General features: G+C 43.8%; 1 protein-coding gene across 1 annotated transcript in view; it reads left to right on the top strand.

Annotated features, from left to right (window-relative positions):
• The window catches only part of TMEM241 (transmembrane protein 241), a 143,197-nt gene that overhangs the window by 17,137 nt on the left and 102,962 nt on the right, over window positions 1-23,098 (top strand). Inside the window, exons 4-5 of the mRNA XM_030188024.1 lie at window positions 7,266-7,347; window positions 20,087-20,164. Coding sequence (XP_030043884.1) covers window positions 7,266-7,347; window positions 20,087-20,164 — 160 coding nt within the window. The remainder of the gene's footprint in view (window positions 1-7,265; window positions 7,348-20,086; window positions 20,165-23,098) is intronic.

Raw genomic sequence — 23,098 nt, 5'->3', positions numbered from 1 at the left:
TCACAAGGAGCAGCAGCAGGGTTTGAACCAGGCTTCCACGGTTGTCAACCCAGTGCTGCAACTACTAGGCTGCTACTCCACTCCATACACATGTATTTTTTTTCCAAAGTTGTCACAGATCCTCGTATCTCTAGCTAGTTTCTCTTTTTGAAGAAGATATAAACTACTAGGAGATTGAGGGGGGTGACCTTCCCTAATCCCTCCAGTGGACTGTCGCTCAATATGAGCAGTCTTCTGAAACCTAGACATCCCAGATAGCCAGTATAAGTCCTGAAGTCAAGCTCCCTGGAAATGAGGGATACACACTATTTATTTTTAGTCCCCTTGCTATACACACTGGGGGGGGGGGGGGGGTAAGGTCAACGATGAATAGCGGTATCCCTGTTTTTATCTCTGAAGTTATGAGAACTAGAATTAATCCTCTGACACTAGTTTTAAAGATAGATGCTTAATAGATTTGTTTAGATAGGATGAGACATAATATTGAAGTGGTTGAAGCTGGACATAGACTGTCTATATTTAAAAGGAGGATGAAATCTGACAGGTTCTTTTTGAAGAAAAGTCAATTTGGATCCTAATCATGGGAGAATAAGTACAACTCTTATTTCTTGTTATATGAATGCTAGCTCAGTTTGTAATAAGACAATGCTTATACGGGATTCGATTGGGGATTCAGAATTGGGAATTGTTTTTATTGTTCAAACTTCAGATTCATTTTTATTGGAATTGTGTCCTGGTTATAGATTTTTATGTGTAAGTTTAGATAAGAAGGGTGGAGGGGTAGCCATGATTTGTAGGCGTTTCTTAAATATTGAAAAGGTGAAATCTGTTTTTGAACCGGGTTTTGAAGCTCTTTTTTGTCATCTTAGAGGTGATTCTTTAGCACAATCTTTAGGTCTTTTATTAGTTTATAGACCACCCGGTTCTTGGTCTGAGTTCCTCAAAATTGTGTGAATTTATTACAGATTCAGCTATGTCGTGTTCCTCTCTTTTGCTTGTGGGGGATTTTAATTTGCATTTAGAGAATGTGCTGGATAATGATGTTATGTTTCAACTTTTTTATTGATGATAGTGCACAATACACAACTCCAAACTGTGTGACTATACAAAGTTACAGTTGTTCAGTATACACTGCTTGCTGCTCAAACCAAATTACCTTAACCATCATCAAGCTTTTTACAAACTTCATGTAAATCCCCCTCCCCCCTTTGCCTATATTTATGTCTACTTGTGTAGCAAAATATAAGAGAAACAACTAGCTGCATAATGGCCCAAAGGGCACTACCCCTGTAACAAGCATCCATCATTTCTTCTTGTTCCAGCAGTTTGTTATTATCCCCCCCCTGCCCACCCATTTCCCATTTCATGTTCTTTTTCTATGAGAAAGAGGAGCAAAGTAAACTATGTAACAGTGTCTTAGAGATGATTACCCCCCCCCCCCCCCCTTTTTGACAGTCTTAACCATGGGAAAGCAGGGAAAGAGGAGGAAAGGAAAGAAAATGGGTAGAAAAAAAAAACTTCAGAAACTGTTTAAAATAAAGCTACGGGCTTTGGGTGCTAGAGTTGTATATAGGGTTTCCAAATTTCCAAGAATGCTTTCCTTCTCTTTGGGGAAGATCCCACCACTCTTTGCCCCAACATTAACAGTTCATGCAGGCAATTCTTCCAATGCCAGAAATCCGGAGGTTCTGCTTTTACCCATGCGTTTAAAATAAGTTTCTTTCCTACTAAACTAGCTTTCCTAATGAACTGCCGAGCCCCCCTGGTTTGTAGCGCAAAGATGTCATATTTGTCTAACAGGAGACCCAGTGGGGCGAGCAGGATCCTTCCCTGCAAAACAGTCTCTAAGAACCTTACAATTTGCCCCCAAAATGTTTTTATCTTGTGACATTCCCAAAGAGAATGGAACAGTGTGCCTTCCTTCTGCCCGCATTTAGAACACAGAGGGTCTACCCCTCAAACCTAGACACTTGATATTTTGACATGTATGCCCTATATAGGATTCTATATTGACATTCTCTCAGAGTCTCATTCCCTAACAAGGTGGGTATTCGTGCCGACAACTTCTGGAAGTCCAATCGCAGATTAGGGCGCTGCAGATCACGAGCCCACTTTTCAAGGATGTGTCCTGTTTCTTTACCCCTACTTTGCTCCCCTAATATTTTCTGTAGCCCCGATACCGATAGACGCTCCCCAGGCACTGAGCCAAAAAACTCTCTAATGTGACGCCCGCTGGATAATGATGTTAATGAGTTTTTAACTTAAAGAATTTCTCATTTCAGATTTCGTAGTTTACTTCTTCCCATGAGAAAAGTCACTGTTTTTCTTTTTCTTTTTTTATTTTATTTTTTTACATTTCCAAAACTGTATTGCAAAAATATAAGGCTAAGAGGGACTTTGAAAAAAAGTTTGCGTTGGAGGCAAAAACACATAGTAAAAAGTTTTTTAGGTATATTAAAAGTAGGAAGCCGGCAAAATCGGTTGGACCGCTAGTTGACCAAGGAGTAAAAGGGGCGATCAGGGAAGACAAAGCCGTAGCGGAGAGATTAAATGAATTCTTTGGTTCGGTCTTCACTGAGGAAGATTTGGGCCCCCTCCCTGCCCATCTTCAAATCCTTGCTCAAAGCCCACCTCTTCAATGTCGCCTTTGGCACCTAACCATTATACCTCTATTCAGGAAATCTAGACTGCCCCAATTGGATTGGCTGCACATTTTGTCCATTAGATTGTAAGCTCCTTTGATCAGGGACTGTCCTTCTTTGTTAAACTGTACAGCGCTGCGTAACCCTAGTAGCACTTTAGAAATGTTAAGTAGTAGTAGTAGTATTCAAAGCTGACGAGTCGGAGAAACTTAATGAATTCTCTGTAAACCTGGAGGATGTAATGGGGCAGTTCTACAAACTGAAGAGTAGCAAATCTCCTGGACCAGATGGTATTCATCCCAGAGTACTGATAGAACTGAAAAATGAGCTTGCGGAATTATTGTTAGTAATATGTAATTTATCCTTAAAATCGAGCATGGTACTCGAAGATTGGAGAGTGGCCAATGTAACGCCGATTTTTAAAAAAGGTTCCAGAGGAGATCCGGGAAATTATAGACCGGTAAGTCTGACGTCGGTGCCGGGCAAAATGGTAGAGACTATTATTAAGAACAAAATTACAAAGCATATTCAAAAGCATGGATTAATGAGACAAATGGTATATAGTCAACATGGATTTAGTGAAGGGAAATCTTGCCTCACCAATCTACTGCATTTCTTTGAAGGGGTGAACAAACATTTGGATAAAAGTGAGCCGGTTGATATTGTGCATCTGGATTTTCAGAAGGCGTTTGACAAAGTACCCCATGAAAGACTCCAAAGGAAATTGGAGAGTCATGGAATAGAAATGTAGTGTTCTATTGTGGATTAAAAACTGGTTAAAAGAAAACAGTAGGGTTAAATGGTCAGTATTCTCAATGGAGAAGGGTAGTTAATGGGGTTCCCCAGGGGTCTGTGCTTGTGCCGCTGCTTTTTAACATATTTATAAATGGCCTAGAGATGGGAGTAACTAGTGAGGTAATTAAATTTGCTGATGACACAAAGTTATTCAAAGTTGTTAAATTGTGGGAGGATTGTGAAAAATTACAAAAGGACCTTACAAGACTGGGAGACTGGGCGTCTAAATGGCAGATGACGTTTAATGTGAGCAAGTGCAAAGTGATGCATGTAGGAAAGAGGAACCCGAATTATAGCTACGTCATGCAAGGTTCCACTCTTCAATTTGTCGAATTGCTCAATTACATCTTCCATGTTTACAGAGATTTGTTGCAGTTTCTCTGACTCGTCAGCATTGAATACCATTTCTGGCACTGGTATCTCTCCAACATATTCCTCTGAGAAGACTGAAGCAAGGAATTTATTTAATCTCTCTGCTATGGCCATTTGTTCTTTGATTGCTCCTTTTATCCCTTGATCATCTAGCAGTCCAACTGATTATTTTGCTGGCTTTTTGCTTCTAATTTACCTAAAAAAGTTATTTCATGCTTTTGCCTCCAACATAATCTTCTTTTCAAAGTCTTTGTCTTCCTTGACATTTGATGTGCCATTCCTTATGTTGTTTCGTATTAGTTTCTGAAGGATTTTCTTTATGCTCTAATAGCTTCCTTCACCTCACTTTTTAACCAAGCCGTCTGCCTTTCCTTCCTCCTTTTTTAATACGTGGAATATGTCTGTTTTGGGCTTCCAGGATGGTATTTTTGAACAGGATCCATGCCTGATGTAAATGTTTGATCTTTGTAGTTGCTCTTCTAAGTTTTTTTTTTTTTTTTTTTTTTTTGTCTGTTGAGTGAGGTTTTTCTCATGGACCCCTTGCATGTCCAAAACTAGTTCTAGCAGATGTACATTCCAAAAACTGACATTTTCTAATCAATAAATAGAAAATAAAATTACTTTTTTACCCTTGTTCTCAACCCATTTTATTTTTCTAATCGTCTTGGTCCCAGTGTCTGGTTTCCATTTTCTTAACTCTGTTGCCAGGGTCTCCTTGTCCATTTGGCATTTCTTCTCTGTCCATGTCCATTATGAATTTTAGTGTTGTACCCCTATCTGCTCTGTCCAGCATCTACCCTCTGTGTCCCAAATCTCATTCCTTATGTCCAGCTTTGCCCCTAATATGTGGTCCCTTTCCCTCCCCATGTCCAGTTTCTCCCTTTCATCCTCTTCCCACTCACCCTAGAGCAGCATCTTTTAATTTCTCTTCTTCTCTCCTGTCCCTTTCGCCTTCCCAGGAAGCCAGCATCTCTCTCTCTCTCTCTCTCTCTCTCTCTTTCTCTCTCTCATCAGCATCTCTGCCTCTCCTTCCCCACAAATTCTAGTATCTCCCCCCCCCCCCCCAATGGATCCAGCATCTCTCTCAGCCTCCTTCCCCTGCAAGTCTCGGCATCTCTTCATTTCCTATCCCTGTTCCGGCACTGCTTCCTTTCTCCTGTCCCACTGGCCCTCCAACCTTGCCTCTGGGACCAGGAGCATTAAAGACAGGGGCTTGCACTGGCCAGAGGTGGTGTGTCTTCAGCACTACTGGCCACAGAAGCAAGGTTCGCAGGCCACTGGGGTAGGAGACAGGATGAGATGCCAGGCTGCAGGAAGTGGAAAAGGAAGAGAGAAATAGATGCTAGACTGCTGGAGTGGGGAGCAGCTCTGAGCCAATGTATGTGTGAGCTGGAGAAGGGGCTCAAATGTGTGTCTCACATGCTTAATGCATATGACTTGGCATGTCTGAGTACATGGCTTAAATTCATTTACCCTTGTTTTAGATAATGATTCTGTAATGTAGCAATGTTAAATATCAGATCAGTTCTAAACCTCCTCCTAGCTTGATCTTATAAATGACCTTCCTATCTAAATTTATAAGTAAAGCAGAATGGAGGCCATAGGAGCCAACGTTTCAAAATTATTGGGGGTGCTAAGCCCAGTGGAAATAACCCCTCCCTGGACACATTCAATGAATATTCTCTATATTGGGGGTGCTCAAGCGCCCACAGAGTCGGCTCCTATGATGGAGGCCATGGCCCAAGCTTACAAATGTCCTGTATGGAGGTGCAGGCAAAGGTGGGTGAACAGTTTGAAACAAAGGATTACTTCGGGGGAATTCTCTGCAAAAAAAAATTGAAAATTCTGCAAAATTCTGTACACTTTTATTCCCCTATTATAAGAGCAGGCATCTCCCCCAGGCATGAAATATCCCCCCCACCACAGCTTCTCATGCACTTTTATGCAGATCTCCACCCCGTTCCCAGCACCCCTCCAGACCTCATCCACATTTTTCCCTGCTCCCCCCCTGCACCCACACTCCACCTTTTTTCCAGGCCCCACCTGCACACACATCATCTATATGTTTTCCAGCCCACCTCCCTGCACACTCACCAGTCCAGCATGTGAGGAGGAGCTGCAGAGCTGCACATAGGGCTGCTTTCTGCTTCTCTGGTGTCCCCTGCCTGACTGTTTCTTTGAGCCATGCGGGCTTCAGTACAGCCACACAGCTTAAAGGAACCGCCACAGCAGAGGAGAAAGCAGCCAACCTGCAGCTATGCAGCTGCTCTTCCTATGTGCTGGATAGGTGAGTGTGCAGAGGAAGGGTGGGAGTCACTTTCTGGTTGCCCATCCAGCCACTATCTGTGCCGCTTTGCCTGCAAAGGCAGACTGCACAGAATTCTGGATGGGAAAGGCAGAATTCTTCACAGTCTGCGGAGGTGCGGAACTTCTGTGCAAATTCTGCGTTGCGCAGTAGCCCAGAATTCCCCCTTGAGTAAGTGGTTCAGTTTGCGCATGCCCACCTGTTGTACAGAAGAAAGGATGTGCACTTCTGTATAAGAGGAAGCAAAAGCTGCCTTACTTTGCCTTGTTCATTCAATATAGATGAGTAAAAACTACTTGAGTTTTATGAAGAAATTTTGGTCCCAGGTTTCTGTATCAGGCTATTGAAAGAAGTTGGACTGAGTGGCAGTACCATAGCTTCCCTGTGGGAGGTGCTAACTCACAGTATCTAAATTTACATCACATTAAAAAGCATTATTCCAAGGCCTGCCCTGTTTCCCAATTTCTGTGCAGTTCACTGCCTTACAGGAAACTGGAATTTGTTTTTCTGTCTAAAGGGGGTGGTGGAGTATTGAGATGGTGTACTTTAACTGGGGGAGGGTTGGGATGCTGGAGGTGGCTGACGTACAGAAGCAACCCAATGTCGCAGAGGAGCGACTTGAGAGGCTCAGTGTAAAGACATCCCCTCCACTTTACGGCCAGTGTTGAATGCTGAATCACAATTACTAAACAGTTTGCCATGTGGTCAAAATTAAGACCTTTAAATAGGTCCATTCAAGGGCAGTGAAATACTTTTTGTGGTTGATGGGGCCAAACAAAACAACCTCCATCCCTGACCCATAAGCTCTCTAGTTTGTCATGCTGTGTGGGCTGCCTCTGTCTTGTCAGCTGTTGTGGAGTTAGCTACTAAAATGGTGAAAGAAAGTTGTCATTCTAACCTCATAATTATATTACCATTAGCTCTCACATGTTCTATTCATTAACCTGGTATTGAATTACTAGAGGGCTTGTTAATGAACATTAACCTTCACATTACTGTGCAGATTCAACCAATGTGAAGTACAGTATATTTGAGAAATCATGTTCTTGTTCACTATTGCTGAAAGATTATGTGAATGTAACATGGCACATTAGTAAGCAGTATACTTTTCGAACAATGAGGCATATGATCTTTAATTCTCTTTTTCCTAGGTCCCAAGTTCTTTCATGGGTCCCTGCATCTGTTCTGTTTGTGGGCAATATATATGCTGGTTCCAGAGCACTATCAAAATTGGTAAGCAAGTTAAAAATAAAGCATAATACAGAGAAAAGTAGCTCCTTCAAGGGTGGTATTGTTGTTAATAATAAGCATTTTCTACATCGATTTCATCAGCAGTTCCCATGTGCTGTAGGGTCAGGCAGGGAGAGACCTGCATTGCCAAGACTCAGGCAGGGAGGACCTGCATTGCTGAGAAGTATCTAATAAATTGAAGGCAGATTTTAGATAGATTGTAGAAATCTGAATTGAGACGTCCAGGTCGGAATGTGTCAAAATCTGGTAGTATATTAAAAAATGATCTATTGAAGTGTAGTACCTTTTCTAAAATACATGTATACTACATGGGTCTCGCCGCCTCCACCACCAGCTCAGTCTCTTGGAGTCAGAGCACACCATGTACAGTACTTTCTGTCCACCTTCAGTCTTTCCACCCACTTGATCACCTAATTCACCATTCGAGCTTGGGAGTGGGCCAAAGGTTAGAATAGAGATCTGGGGCAATGGAGTGTATAGTTTAGGCTTCATAAGAGTGCTCTGCCAGTCCGGAAAGCAAGCATCCTTGCTCTCACTCCTAAGAACTACTCTTTACTCCAAGGATTTGATTTTTATGCCAACTTTACTGAACTTTCTGCAACCAGCAGTCAAAACAGGTTATTACTCCATCTGTACAGTTCTCAATCTTGACTCCAAACGTCTCTTGTCCACTCGAGATAATGTATTACAACCCCAACTGCCTTCCAATTTGATTCACGTGGTAAACCCCAAAGTATTTACATATGTAGAGCTCCACCTGTCCTGTACCTATCCCTTTGGGCTAGTAATAATCCAAGGCTGCTCCTTATATCTCTGATCAAAATCCTTATCTCCTTCAGGCACAGACCCTTCAGGCTGTCCTCCTTCCAGCGATGCCCTTAGAGCAGCACCCAGGCCTTGAACAGGCTTCCCCTGCTTTGGTTCTTTCTCCTCGGACTGGGCTACCCTTAACAACCAAGGGCACCACACTCCTCAGCTGCTATTGTAAGGCCAGCAACTGCTCCTTTATTCAGGCTTGGTTTATTCTGCCTGTCCAGGACCCCCCCTACCCTCCAGGGTCCTGGCAGGGGTACAGCAACCAAAGACCCTATGTTCCCCTCTGCAGTCCTTTTTATGAACTCTTAACTCCTCCCAACAATCAATCATTGCTCAGAAGCACTTTTCTCCTGCAAGGACTTTTCCAGAATTTAAAAAGGCGTGGGATAAGCATATGGGATCGCTTAGGAAAAAGAAGAGTTAGGGGTTACAGAGGATGGGCAGACTGGTGGCCTTTATCTGCTGTCATGTTTCTTTGTTTCTATATTATCTCCCTTGGGCTGGATTATCACACCTCTCATACCTCAAATCCTCCCTTCCCCCAGTTGTTCTGGAGAGTTCCACATACCAAACATTAGTAATCCCTGTTATAATGGGGGATTACACATGCAAGAATGAATGCTTATATGCTGGCATGTACATAGAAAACCTCACTTTTAGAAAACCGGAATTTACGTGTATAAATGTGCAATATGTGCAAGTGGCAAAGGGATGTAGTTAGGTATGTTTTGGGGTGGACTAGGGCAGGGCCAAAAAAATACAGGTGTGTTCTCCATTTCAGAAGGGGAATACAAGTCTATTTTCACCAAGATAAATGTCAGGATTTGCAGGTGCCTCTGGGCATGTCTAGGTTTTGGAAAAGTGTTTGTTTTGGGCAGCGCTGTACTGTAGGGATTAGGGGAGATTGCCCTCTTCATCCCCTAGTGTTTTTTTGCCCCCCCCCCCTATAATTGCTTACGCTGCATAATTGCAGGCTTTGTACTTAATTGGCTGCATTTAGATGTGTAGACTTTTGAAATGGTAAACATCCACCTCTTTGTCGGCACAAATATACACTTGTAAGTGCCAACAATTAAGAGATGTATGTTGCTGTGTTTCATGTGTTGTCACTTAAAAGTGTATATTTATGCCGACAAAGAGGTGGATGTCTACTATTTCAGAAACCTACACATCTAAGTGCGGCCAATTAAGTACAGAGCTTGCAGTTATGCAGCGCAAGTGATTATAGGGGAGGAAAACACTGGGGAATGAAGGGGGGCAACCTCCCCTAATCCCTCCAGTAGAGTTCTGTCCACAGAAAACACTTTTCCAAAACCTAGATATGCCCAGAGCCAGCTGTGAATCCCGACACCTATCTTGGTGAACATAGACTTGTATTCCTCTTCTGAAATGGGGAACACACTTGTATTTTTTGGCCCTGCTCGAGTCCAGCCCAAAACATGCCTAACTATGTCCCTTTGCCTCTTGCACATATTGCAGATTTATACTTATAAATCCTGCCTTTCTAATGTTTGTTTTTCTCTGTTTACATGCCAGCATATACACATTCATTCTTGCATGTGTAATCCTGCCATGTCTCATTCACATATTGATCCGATTCAAAATAAGTGCACTCCAGCTCTTTTTAACTGAGCACTGTCAAGGAATTGAATTCCATCTTAGGCTAAACACATTTATCTTCATGCCCCCATCTGTTGTGGCTATTGTAAATCTCAGCGCTTTGAACATCAATTTTAAGATTTTTAATTTATAAACACAGGTTGACTCCTCAGTGGTGACTGACTTCACGTTAGATATAACCTCATGGCTCACCTGGCCTCCTCATGGGTCATTACGCCAGTGAACGTTTTTTATTCATTATCCTTGCAAACTTGTAACATATATGTTCTCTGCACATATATAGTTCCAAAATTTTAAAGTGTTATTTACATATATGTTTGTTTGTTTATTTATGCATTGTTACAAGGATAATGAGTAAAAAAAAAATGTTCACTGGTGTATTGACCCCATGAGGATACCAGGCGAGCCATGAGGTTATACCCAATGTGTAACGAGTCACAACTGAGGAGTCAACCAGTGTTTATAAATTTAAAAAATTAAAAAAAAATTAAAAATCTTAAACATAGTAAACATAAACATAGTAAAGGTTGAGGTTCAAAGTGCTGGGATTTACGGTAGTTTCGACTTTTATGCCCCCGCTTTGATAATTATCCAGGATATGACTGTTGCATTTGTTCCTACTGGAAAGATCTTCCAGGTCACACCTCCAGTTTATCTATCTTACATTGGCTAGGAAGCTACATAAATTATTGTTTCTTCAGATTGTGTCATACGGTGCACCACCTTCTCTGAATGAGCTTGCAAGGATGCGACAGCTATTGAAAAAGCAGCAACTTTCTTCTTAATTTTACAGATTAAAAAAAAAAAATAATAATAACGCCATTGTTGACTCTTAATGCACCAATGCATCGGGCACTATAAGGCCTGATTTTACTGTTATTATCTTTTTTCAGGCATTGGAGAGTCCTTGGTTTTGTTTGTTTGTTTCTTTTTGCCCTGATGCAATCGGAAAGAACTAGTCAGTTTTGTTTCCCTTTGTCCCTAACATCTTTATTGAAAGATGTGTGTTTACTAGTTTAAAACCCTGCATCAAAATGTTACGGACTCAGGGAAGGTGAACCTTTTGGGCTGCTGCTGGATGCCGACTAGCGGTAGGCGAACCACCCAGGCTAGGCACAGGAGTAGGTAAGGCAGGCTGAGGACAGGCAAGTAGGGCTGGAGCTGGAGACAGAGGTAGGCAATGAGCAGACAAGACTGGCAGCAGGACCGAAGGTAAGGCGACTTTGTCATGAAGGGAAAGGGAAGCTGGGCCCAGTTGCCCTAAATGGGCCAGGAGGGTTCACATCAGTGGGGAGCGCCAAGCCAGTCTCCCATTACCGGGGCCTTCAAAAGGTGCTGTGTGCCTAAGGACACCATTGGCTGACCGTGGGACAGAAAGGGCAGGAGCAATGCTGCAAAACACAAGAGACCACACCTACAGCTGCCCACTTGATCCAGGGAGCCACTCCCAGAGACCAAGGCCTGAGCCCTGTTCCCCCACAAGGCCCGCAGATGAGTTCTGGTTCAAGGCATGGCCTGGGGCTACAACAGTAACCCCTCCTCAAATGGCCTTATCTTCTTGGTCTGAAGTTGAGTTCATGGAGAAGCAGGCGAAGGAACCTTTTCAGGAGCACTGGGACAAGTCGGCAACTAGGAGAATTCCATGAATTGTCCTTGGAGCCGTAGGCTTTCCTGGACTCGGGGGTGTCCTGGACCACTCATCCATAGTTTAGTTCTTCATGCACAGTACAGATAAGAGGCGGTTCCTTCATTGGGTCCTGAGTCATGGAATCTGCCAAGGCCTGGGTCTTGGATGTTACAAGTGAGCGAGCTCTATCCTGGAAAAGCCTCTCTCCTAGTGGGAGTTCCACAGCATCCTCATTCTTCTGATGCAGAGGACGTGTCTTCATTGCTGCTTGGAACATTTCTTGGCCTGAACCCCAGTGATCCGGGAAATATCAAGAATACTAGTAATGGCTAAGGTGACAGAAAATGTCTCAAAATCCAAACACTGTTGATGAGTATCACTCCAGGCTGTGATCTCACCTTTATCCCAATCCAAAGTTCGGTTGTGTTTCTGGAGCCGTGGTAAACCCAAAGCGATGGACTTCACAGAAGTATGGAGGACATATAGAGCAATGTCCTCCCTGTGGTTACCTATGCTCAGGCGTACTGGAACCGTCTGGGTTTTAAGGTATCTGTGAATATTCCCATAAGCTGAAGAGACCAGAATGGTCCTAGGCAAATCCTGAGTATGAATTCCGAAATGCCAAACCAGAGCCTCATCTTATGACTTTTCCATCTGCTCCAGATTAAAAAAACCTCGATACTCTTCTCTCCTTGATCTAAATCGAGCACTGTCAGAACTAGAATTTGGGTTCAAGGAGTCCTAGGGGGTGGATCCAGCGCAGCACCCCAGCCAGAACTTGTCTCGAAGGCCCACTCTTGTTAGGGCATTTGAGCGCATAATGTCCTTTCTCAACAAAATAAAGGCATAGTCTCAGGGTCCGACACCTCTGCTTTTCTTGAACCGAGATGGAAGAGCAAACAACCTCCATGGGTTCTTCCTAATTGGGAGGTGGATCTTCCTTCTGAGTGGGAGTTCGTGGAGGGTACTGGTAGCTAAGTGTCTTCTGCGAGGATCATTGCTCCTGGGTTCGTTCCTGGAACCAGGTATCTATCATATTACAGAGACCGATGAGGTTGGGAAGTCTTGCCCAGCCAGCTCATCTTTCATTTGGGGTGCCAACCTGCCAGAAGGCCGCAACAAGGCTCTTGTTGTTCCAACTCAGTTCTGAAGCCAAGGTGCGGAACTGAATAGCATAGTCACCTAGGGTCTGTGTCCCCTCCAATCTAGGAAGCTGCTGATGTGACTTTCCCAGGCTCCTCAAAGACCTTCCTGAATTATTCCAAGAAACTGTGGAGGTCATTGAGCACTGGGTTGTTCCGTTCCCAGAGTGGGAGATGCCCATGCCAGAACTTGGCCAGACTGCAAGGAGATGTAGGCCACCCAGGCCTTTTGGAGGAGAACTTTCTGGCTTGGAGCTTGAAAATTACCTCTGCAGTCTTTAGGGTTCCTGTTGTATCTCGGAGCCATGAGTTGAATACCAGTCATAACAGGAGCAGCTGTATGGACTGGGTCTGGGCCCGGTGGAGCAGGGCCCCATGGTGCCACCAATGTCTGGAAGAGGTCCATATGGGCAGACAGGTCCTGGACAGTATCAGCAAGCTGCTGGACTTGGAGGGGCAGTTGTTGCAGCAGTTGCAAGATGGCGACTCACCTGGCCTTGTAGCCTTTGCAATCTGTCATGGACTCAGAGAAGGTGAGCCCTTGGGCCACCGCTGGATATTGGCTAACGGCAGACAGACCACTCAGGCTAGGCATAGGAGTAGGCAAGGCAGGCTCAAGCTGAGGACAGGCGGGCAAGGCTGGAGCTGGAGACAGACAAGCAGGGCCGCAGGTGGAGACGAGGCAGGCAACGAGAAGGCAGGACTGGTGCCAGGACCGAAGGCAAGGTGACCTCATTGCGACGGCAAAGGGAGGCCAGATCCAGTCACCCTAAAAGGACCAAGAGGGTTGACAGCAGGGAGCACTCAACCAGTCTTCCGCCACATGGCCTTGAAAAGGTGCACTGGCATGCATGCACCTAAGGATGCCATCAACCGACTGCTGGAGAGACCTGGCAGGAGCGATGCCCCTGGGGCCGTGACGCACAAAAAAATTTAGTTAAATCTATGATTATTGAGAAACTGAGGAAGAAGAAATCTATCCATGTGACTATCTTACTTGACAACCCTAAGCCCCCCCCCCCCCTCCCCCTGCAAGTTGTTAAATTCAAAAATAAAATCTTTTCTACCTTTTATTGTTGTCTGGGCATTTTATTTTTCAAATCATATTGGTTCCAGTCTCTCAGCTCTCGTTTTTGCAGGGTCTGCTGTCTATTTGCAATTTCTTCTTTTGCTTCTTATGTTCATTTACTCCACTATATCCACCTCTGGCATTGAATTTTCAGCTTTCTTGCATTTATTTTTACTGCCTCTCTATCCATTCAGATTTCACTCATCTTTTTCACCATTCAGTCCTCAGCAAATTTTTTTTTCTCCTGTGTCCATATATTAGTGCTGTCCAATTCACGATTCAAATTGATTCGCTGATTCATTTTTGAGCGTATTGATTTTGTTTTTGCAAAAAATCGGGAGGCCCAATTTGGGACCTCCCCACCTCTCTCCCACTGTCACCCAAGCCACTGCTGCCATTACTTCACTAAAGCAGCAACGACAAAAGAAGGTAAACCAGCCACGGGCCGGTCTCTGTATTGGTGCAGGCTGCCAGCTGTGCCCCAGAACAGGAAGTGACATCAAGGGCGGGACCAGCAGCCACAGCGATGGAGAATGTTGCCTTGTGATGAGTTTAGTTTCTTTTCCTGTTGCTGCTCTAGAGAATCAACAGCAGCAGCAGCAGCGATGGCAGTGGTGTCGGGGTGGGAGGGGGAAAAGAGAGGAGGTAGATGCTGGATTGAGGGGAACAGATATGGGATGTGGCTGAATGGAAGAGGTGGTGAGAGAGAGAGGGCAGAGGTTGAATGGAAAGGGGGCAGAGAAGGAGGACAGACACTGGGTTAAAGGGGGGAGAAGGAGAGCAGATCATGGATGGAAGGAAAAGAGAGAAGGGCAGACACTGGATATAATGGGGTCAGAGAAAGATGGCAGACGCTGGGTGGAAGGGGCAAAGGAGGGGGACAGATGCTGGATAGAAGGGAGAATAGAAAGAAAACACATCCTGGATGGAAGAAGGAGAGCAGATGGATGGAAGGAGGATAGAGACAGAGGGCAAATACTGAATGGAAGGGGGAGAGGAGGGCAGAGGAGGGCAGATGCTGGATGGAATGGGGAGGGGAGCACAAGAGATGCTGGTCCTGGGGGAGGAAAGGTAAGAGGGGAGGACAGGAGGGAAGGAGGAATAAGGGCAGAAGCTGAACAGGAGGAGGGATAGGGTCATAGAGATGTGATGCTGGACATAGGGAGGGGAGGATAGGAACACAGCGGGATGTTTGCTGGACAGAGCAAGAATAAAAATACAGAGGGGGAGATGCTGAAAATGGCAGGGACACATAGAAGAGTTGAATGACGGACATGGACAGAGAAGAAATGCCAAATAGACCGGGAGACCCTGGCAAGAGTTAAGAGAAGACAGAAGAAAATGGAAACCAGAGATATGATTACAAAAATGAAAAGACCAGACAACAAAGGTAGAAAAATCGATTCGTATGAGTTAATTGAAACAAAAATCTTTTGGCCAAATCAGACAGCATTACCATATATACTAGAGCTGCATGTTAATCATGGTTAATACTGCAATTAATGCATTATTTATTGATAGCGATTAAAAAAACCATTTATCATGGCTAATAACATTGATTGCACTCCTGTGTCTCCCCCTGCATCTTCCCCTCTTTCCCTCCCTTCCCTCTTCAGCCCTCCTGTTCACATTCTGGCATCTCTTCCTTCTGTCCCACCCACAGTTCCTTAGTTCTCTCCCCCCCCTCCCTCCCCTCCCCCACAGATGTACACGAAATTGGGCCTTCTCTTTGTACCTGGCAGCAGCAGTGATAACTCATTCACTGCCTGCGGCCTGTTCCAGAGCTTTCCCTCTGATCTGTTCTACCCCCTTCTGAGGCAACGTGTTGCTTTGGCAGGGGTGGGATGGGTCATAGAGAAAGCTCTGGAGCAGGCCAAAGGCATCAAATGAGTATTGCTGCCACTGCTGAAGACTGAAAGAAGGACCAATTTCAGGTACTCCAGGTGGAGGGGGAACTATGGAACTGTGTGTAGGGCAAGGGGAGGGAGAGATGCTGGACTGTACATAGGTGGGGGTGGGGGCAGTGAGTGACTTAAAAATGACCCCAAACACGCTGGCAGATTACATGGGAGGGGAGCTGGACACGGGGGTCTGTGAGTGGCTTAAAATGGCCAGTAAAGAGAAGGTGAGAACCCTACAAATTAAGAGGGGATGGACCAGTGGGCTTCAACCAAGGAACAACCAGGACTAAAATGGCCAAAAGGCAGATTGCATGGGGGGTTGGATGTGAGATGCTGATGGGTTGGATGTGGGGGACAGAAATATAATGCTGTCAGCTTGGATGGGAGGATATGAGATGCTAGATGTTGGGGTGGAAATAAAATGCTGACAGTTTGGTTGGCTAGGCACAGGGGGTAATGAGTGCTGCATATGCCATGTAGCGCTATAGAAATGATTAGTAGTAGTAGATGCTGATGGGCTGGACACAGGGTGGGGGGGGGGATAGAAAAGAGTGAGATGGGCACAGGTGAGAATGAGATGCTAGCAAGATGGATGGGGGCAGGGTGTGAGACATTGACGGGCTGGATGTGCGGGTGGGGGCGGAAAACAATGCTTCTGTTATTGGTCTTTTTATTCACGCGATTAATTGCCATTAAAAATTGTATTTGAAATGCAACCCTTCCAACTCTCTCCCTCTAGCTCTCCCCTTACACAACTCTTTCCCTCAGCCTTATTCCAGTGTTTCAATATCTCCCCTTTCTGTCATCCCCACCCCCCCATCCAGCATCACTCTTTCTCCCTTTCCCTTAGTCTTTCCATGATGCAGCATCTCCCCTCCAGCCCTACCCCTTAATGCTGCTGCTGTATATTCCTGGGCCTGTAGCAGCAGTGCTAAAAGAAGTGTGTCCTTGAGGCCTTGCCACAGACTTCTGTTTCGGAGGGGTGGGGATACGATACGGTTTTCAGCATGTGCATGGTGTCTGAGTCTCCATGCTTGCTTTTTCTTGCTGTTTCTTCAGAGTCCTCTTAAAGCAGTGGCCAGAGGACATTGCCTTGGTCCTCCCTTGCTGCACCACCGGACAGTAGGGATGGGTTGCAATTTGAAAGGAGTGTCGTCCGCTGATAGTGCACACTCTTTAAGAAGAGGGAAGACTATTATCTGCCAGATTCTGTAGAGCGCATCTAGAGATCTGCGCCGAAATCCAGGTGTATTCTATAACAACACACGTAACTTAACTGGCTTAACAAGCTAATCAGCATTGATAACAGCACTTAACAAGCAATAATGAGCACTAATTGGCAATAATTAGAATTTACACGCACAACTTGCTAAGCTTATTCTGTAATGAATTGTGCCTAAATTCTAATGCGTGTAGTTCAAAAGGGACATAGCTATGGGTGGGGAAATGGGCATTCCGTGGGTGCTCCCAAATTTACATTCATAGTTATAGTATATGGCACAGTGCGTGTAAATTTATGTGCAGGGACTTGTGCCACAATTTTGTTGGTGTAAATGGATGCGTGCAGTTTTAGGCGCTGGGATATCAACTAAGTATATTCTATATACAGCGCCTAACTCTAGGCGCCGCTTATAGAATACGCTTAGGCGGAAAGGTTTACCACACAGATTTTTTAGGCACCTTATATAGAATCTGGCCCCCAGAGTGCACGTGTGAACTATTGTGTGTACACAGCCTCTCAGGAAAGAGCACATTATGGGCTTCTTTTACAAAACTGCGCTAGCAATTCCCATGCGGCAAATGAGAGGAAGCCCATAGGAATTGAATGGGCTTTCTCATTTGCCGCACAGTGTGCATATTCATTAAGATAAGAGCATATGAACAACGTTTGTTGGAAACTTAAAAACAAAAAGTCACAAAACTTTTCTGGGTGTTCATCTCTACTGGACAGATTCATGAAACATAAAACAGGAGGCATTTATGGTACCAGCTAATAGGGATGTGCACACTTTTGGTTTTGTGTTTGAATTTCTGGTCTTTTTTTCTCAATTTTGGGACTTCCAGTTTGTTTCGCATATTCATGTCATTTAAATGCATACATTAATTCATAGGTTCACATGCATTAAATAAGTTTTGCATGCACTAAATTATCTTAAGGAAAATTACAAATGAGTATGTGTTAGATTAGCAAGTTCAGGATATGGTTACAGTGCAGTTAATTGCACAGAAACCAAGCCAGGTTAGTTTCAGAGGATGAAGCTATGCATCAGATAATAAAGCAAAATATAATCTTTAGTGGGTATACTGAGCTGTTTGCTCTCTTCATCTCCTGTTGGACTAGGCTTTTAGCAATTCTTTCTCATTGTAGAGGATTGCTAAAACATTTATCTAAACATTTTGTAGGAAGATGTCTTATGATCTTTTCAGATGTCTTTTACCCATCTATGCTTTCCTCTGGACTTTATTGCTAGCAACACTTTGAACACTTTGAAATGTATTGAAAAATGCACATATCACTTCCACTGGAACCCCCCCCCCCCCCCCCCCCCACACACACACACCAGTTTCGCCCACTACCAATTCAATCTTAATATGATGATATAGATACCTTAAAGTGACTTGCTTAACAAAATCTTGCACTTGCCGGTTGCTGTTCCCTCTAAGCTGAGTGGGAGTCCTCCATCTACAGTCCTGCTAGTGGGGGGTGCTGTTTTCACTATCACACTTTTAATACTGAGGGACATGCAAGCTGTGGAGGGACTCCAAGGGACCTGCCTATCCCTAATGATTGAAAACACAATATTGAACCCCCCCACCCCCTCCACTGGCAGCAATGTAGTTGGAGGTCTCCCGCTTCGGTTAGAGGGAACAGTGCTGCCGGTGCTCTGGTTTACTCTTACGTTTAGCTTCTGCTTCAATGGAATCGGCACAGAGTCTATAGACCAGCTATGAGGTTTACAATTTATTGTATCTTTATATCTGTGAAATGCTGAAGTTCACAAATTCAACAGTTAAGTGTTAATTGATAGTGCAGGGTCTGTCTGTAGAGGTATTTTTTGAAAAATGCTTGCGGTTTGCCCATTCCTCTCCCCTCCCCCATTATATAAAAGTCTTGTAACTCCATAATACATTAACCCCCTAATTCGATAAACTTGTGCACCCGGCTTGACAGCACAGAAAGTTGTATGCGCAACTTACAGAATAAGGTGCGTTGTGCACATCCCAGAATATAATAATGAATCAAAAATTGATGGTAACAAGCAATAATTGGCACTAAAGGCTAGATTCTATATAAGGCGTAAAGAAAATTGGCGCAGAAAAAAGTGCTATTCTGTAAGCTGCACTTAGGTGCAGTTTATAGAATAGCGCTTACACCTGGGAATCACGCCTAACTTTAGGCATGCCCATTTTTACCAACTAAAACGTGGCACAAATGTACATGCCTAAATTAGGCGCATATCTCTATTATTCTGTAGCAAGGTGCGTTAATTTTAGGAACGCCCCTCCCCCCCCGTTACCCCCATGACCTTCCCATTTCTGCACCTCCTTTCTCAGATTGCATGTAAATGTCAAATCTAATTAGTGCCAATAGCGTGTTAAAAAGCCAATTATTGTGCACAGGTTTTGGCAACTTTTATAGATTTAGGGGGTAAGTGTTAATTTATGCTAATTGGCACCAATTAAGGTATGTACCCAACTGACCCTAGTTGGTATCCTATAATGTGTGCATAAATTTCCATAGCCTGCAATTGTAAGGGTGGCGTGGACTACATTTGGACGCACTTGTTATAGGATATATGCAGTTATCTGCCTAACTTCTAAAGTTGGGCATGAGCACATACACTAGCCCAGTGTTTCCCAAGTCCGGTCCTGGAATACCCTTTGCCAGTCAGGTTTTCAGGATATCCACAATGAATATGCATGAAAGAGATTTGAATATAATGGAGGCAGAGTATGCATTCATTTCATTTCATTTTAAGTATTTATATACTGCTTAGACCTAAGTGGTTTACAGTTTCATTTTTACAGGTACTGGGTCTGTCCCTAGTGGGCTCACATTCTAAGTAGTACATTGTACTACTGCTGTACCTGGGGCAACAGAGGGTTAATTGACTTGCCCAGGGTCACATGGAGCTGCAGAGGGAATTGAACCTGGTTCCCCAGGATCTCAACCCAGTGCTGACCATCAGGCAGCAGTGAGAATCGAACCCAGTTCCTCAACCCGCTACACTAACCATTAGGCCACTCCTCCACTCATGCATATTCATTGTGGATATCCTGAAAACCTGACTGCAAAGGGTACTCCGGGACCGGACTTAATAAACACTGTACTACCCGAGTAAGAGCTCGCACCTGCCGTTATAAAATTAACGCTTAGTGCCCAAATGTTTGCCATGTAACTTTTGGTAACCTTTCTTGCATTTTCCCCATACACCTGTCTGAAAATTCTGAATTACCGACCAGAATACGGTTAATGGACATAGGCATGACCTGTCCAGAGAGAAGGTATTAATCTTTGTTGTAATTTATCCTTCTTTTACAATAGCCAATCCCTGTGTTCTTTACCTTGCAAAATGCAGCAGAAGTTGTCAGCTGTGGACTCCAGAGGTTTATTCAGAAAGAGGTAAGGTAATATGTTTGCCTTGTGACGCACAGCTGCTAAAAGTTAAACTGAACCATAATGAAAGCCATTTGTTCTTTAATGCCTTTAAAATATTGCTCTGCATTCGCAGTGACATGTGACTGATAATTAATGTCTTCCATAGAAGATAACGGTCAACTAGTTGCAGTTTCTTGACTCCTTTGTAAATGAGGGTTCACTTGCCCCCTGCATACATACCTTTTCTGGTGCAGCACTTCAGAATGATGGGTTGGTTACCCTCTTCCACTGTCACTGTACCAAAGTCTCTGGCCTTCTGTATAGCTGATGATTTGAATTTTCAAAACAGTACTTTCCCACAGTGAGCCTGTATTGAATATACCTATTGTGTTCAGTTTGGGATGACCTTTTTAGAGAATTGGGAAGATTTATTTCTTTGCACCTGATCCCATATGACCCATGATATTACAAATTCCCACTAATTTTAGATTATTAATTTGTGGACAATGGAAGCCAGATGACATCGAGTACCTTTGAGGCCTAAGGCCTAATGGGACACTGTCACGAAATGCCTAGCCACCCGCCTGGGGCCACCCCACGGCTACTTAAAGGGTCTATCCCCAGCACAGCTCAGGTCCACCTGCACCTGCCACTTGTGCTCTATATTAGCACCCTCCACCTACTGACTGGGTCCCAACTGCCTCTGGGTGAGTCTCCTGCTCTCAAATTATTCCTCCAGTGATTTCTAGGACACTGGGGCCACACTCCCAGGGGTCCCACAGTTCCTAGAAAGCACTCACAGGCCCAACGCACAAACCACCAGGATTCTTAGTCAGTCCAGACAAGCAGAGGCAAAAAATAAAAAAAGGTTTATTGCAGAGCTGCCAAGGGGTCCCAATTTTTGAGAGGGAGATTTTAGTACACATTCCCAGCCCCACCCCACTCTGCCTTGGCGCCACCCCTGGCACACCTCAGTCCCATGGCCATTCTAGAAAATATTTTATTTACACCAGTGACAGCAGAGATGGATAAGAGGAGTGTTTTAATTCACTCTATTACACCCCCTATCCAGCATCCATTCCCCCCAGGGACATAACTGTGAGGGGCCTTGACTTCCCACTTTTTCAGGCACTTGAAAATGGAAAATAAGATGATACCTTTTTATTGTACAAGTCTAATACCCTTTTCAATTAGCTTTCAGAGGCCAAAACCTCCTGCCTCAGGTCAGGACAATATACTGCTGTTATGGTATCGTCTCCTGATCTGAGGAAGGAAGTGTTGGTCTCTGAAGAGTAATCAAAAATATATAAAAATCAGTCCAATTTAAAGGCATCACCTTATTTTATATTTTGTGTTTTATTCGCATTTATTAATGTTTATTAACACAGCTACCACGTTACTTTATTGTAAATTAAAAATAAAATTATTTTCTGTACCTTTGTTGTCTGGCCATTTACTTTTTCTAATTGTGTTAGTCCCAGTCTCTTGATTCTGCTTTCCTTTGTCATCTTAGTGCCAATAATTGGCTTTTTAACAAGCAATTTTTGATGCTAATTAAAATCGATTAGTATCTACGTGCATAATTTTTGGCACATTATCCGTGCCTAAAATTTACACATGTCCTGGAAAAGGGGCACGGAAATGGGAGAGTCATGGGTGTTTCAGGGCGGAGCGTGAGCGTGGATTCGAGTTACATGTGCAATTGTAGAATAAGGGGGTTCCACGTGTAAATTTAGGCGGTGACATTGCACCACATTTTCGTTAGTGCAAATGGATGTGCCTAAATTTACATTTGACTTCTGTGCTTAAGCACTATTCTATAAATTGTGCCTAACGTTAGGCGTGGCTTATAGAATAGTGCTTAAGTGGATTTTTCTATGTGCTGATTTTTTTTTAGGCACAAATTTTAGAACTCACCTCTGAATGTTTTCCCTATATTGAGTCTTGCCTGACCTACAGTTAATTGTCTCATTTGCAGTTCCTTCAAAACGCTTCATTTCTTCCCCCAAATACAGTAATTATAAATGAAATGTGGATGCGATTAACAGTTTTCTTAGTGACTAGATTACTTTGGGGAGCTTATTTACTTTAATAGGGAAAGGGGATTGTAATAGAAACGGTCAAGTATTTGACTGGGTTTAATATAGTTCAGCAAGGCAACATTTTCCATAGAAAAAGAAATTCCCAGACAGTTTGGAAAGAAGAGAGCTTGAGTAAGCACCTTTACTCAGAGGGCGATTAGAATAGATCAGTGCTTCTCAGCCCTCTCCTGGAGGCAAATCTAGCCAGTTGTTTTTCAGAATTATCACAGTGAATATGCATGAGAGAGATTTGCATATATTTGGAGACTCATGTATATTCATGATGTAATCCTGAACACCCATCTGAGTGCATGTGTTGAGATACCTGAAATATTCAGTAAAACTGATGAGAATTAAAACCATGAGAGAATTTAATCATGATTTCTGTCAACAGAAATTTAGGCTGAACATCATTCTGGTGCTTAAATTTTCACTACAATATGTACAAATGTATCTTGCCACTCCTCCACTTCAAAATCTTTGGGCAAATCGTACAAATAATTAATTAATTTATTTATTTGCTGCATTTGTATCCCACATTTTCCCACCTCTTTGCAGGCTCAATGTGGCTTACATTATGCAGTAATGGCGATCACCATTACCGGAATGAAAAATACAGAGTATTATGCATTTAAAGTACAGAAAATCTATATATATAAAAGGCAACCCCAACGTTCTGAAGCCTCCACGGAAGTTGAGGCGCCCGAGATATCCGGTGTGCCCTGGAGTGTCTGCACCGCCCTCGCGTCAAAACGTCATGACGCGTCAAAACGTCATGACGTCGAGGGCGGAGCTATTGACACTCGAGGGCCGAAACGGCCCACAGCGAACAAGGCAGCAAGTAGCTTCGAGGGACGGAGGGAGGGCGAACAAGGCA

Source organism: Microcaecilia unicolor, chromosome 1 (genome assembly GCF_901765095.1).
Source record: "Microcaecilia unicolor chromosome 1, aMicUni1.1, whole genome shotgun sequence".
Lineage (NCBI taxonomy): Eukaryota > Metazoa > Chordata > Amphibia > Gymnophiona > Siphonopidae > Microcaecilia > Microcaecilia unicolor.
This window is presented reverse-complemented; position numbering and strand designations above follow the sequence as displayed.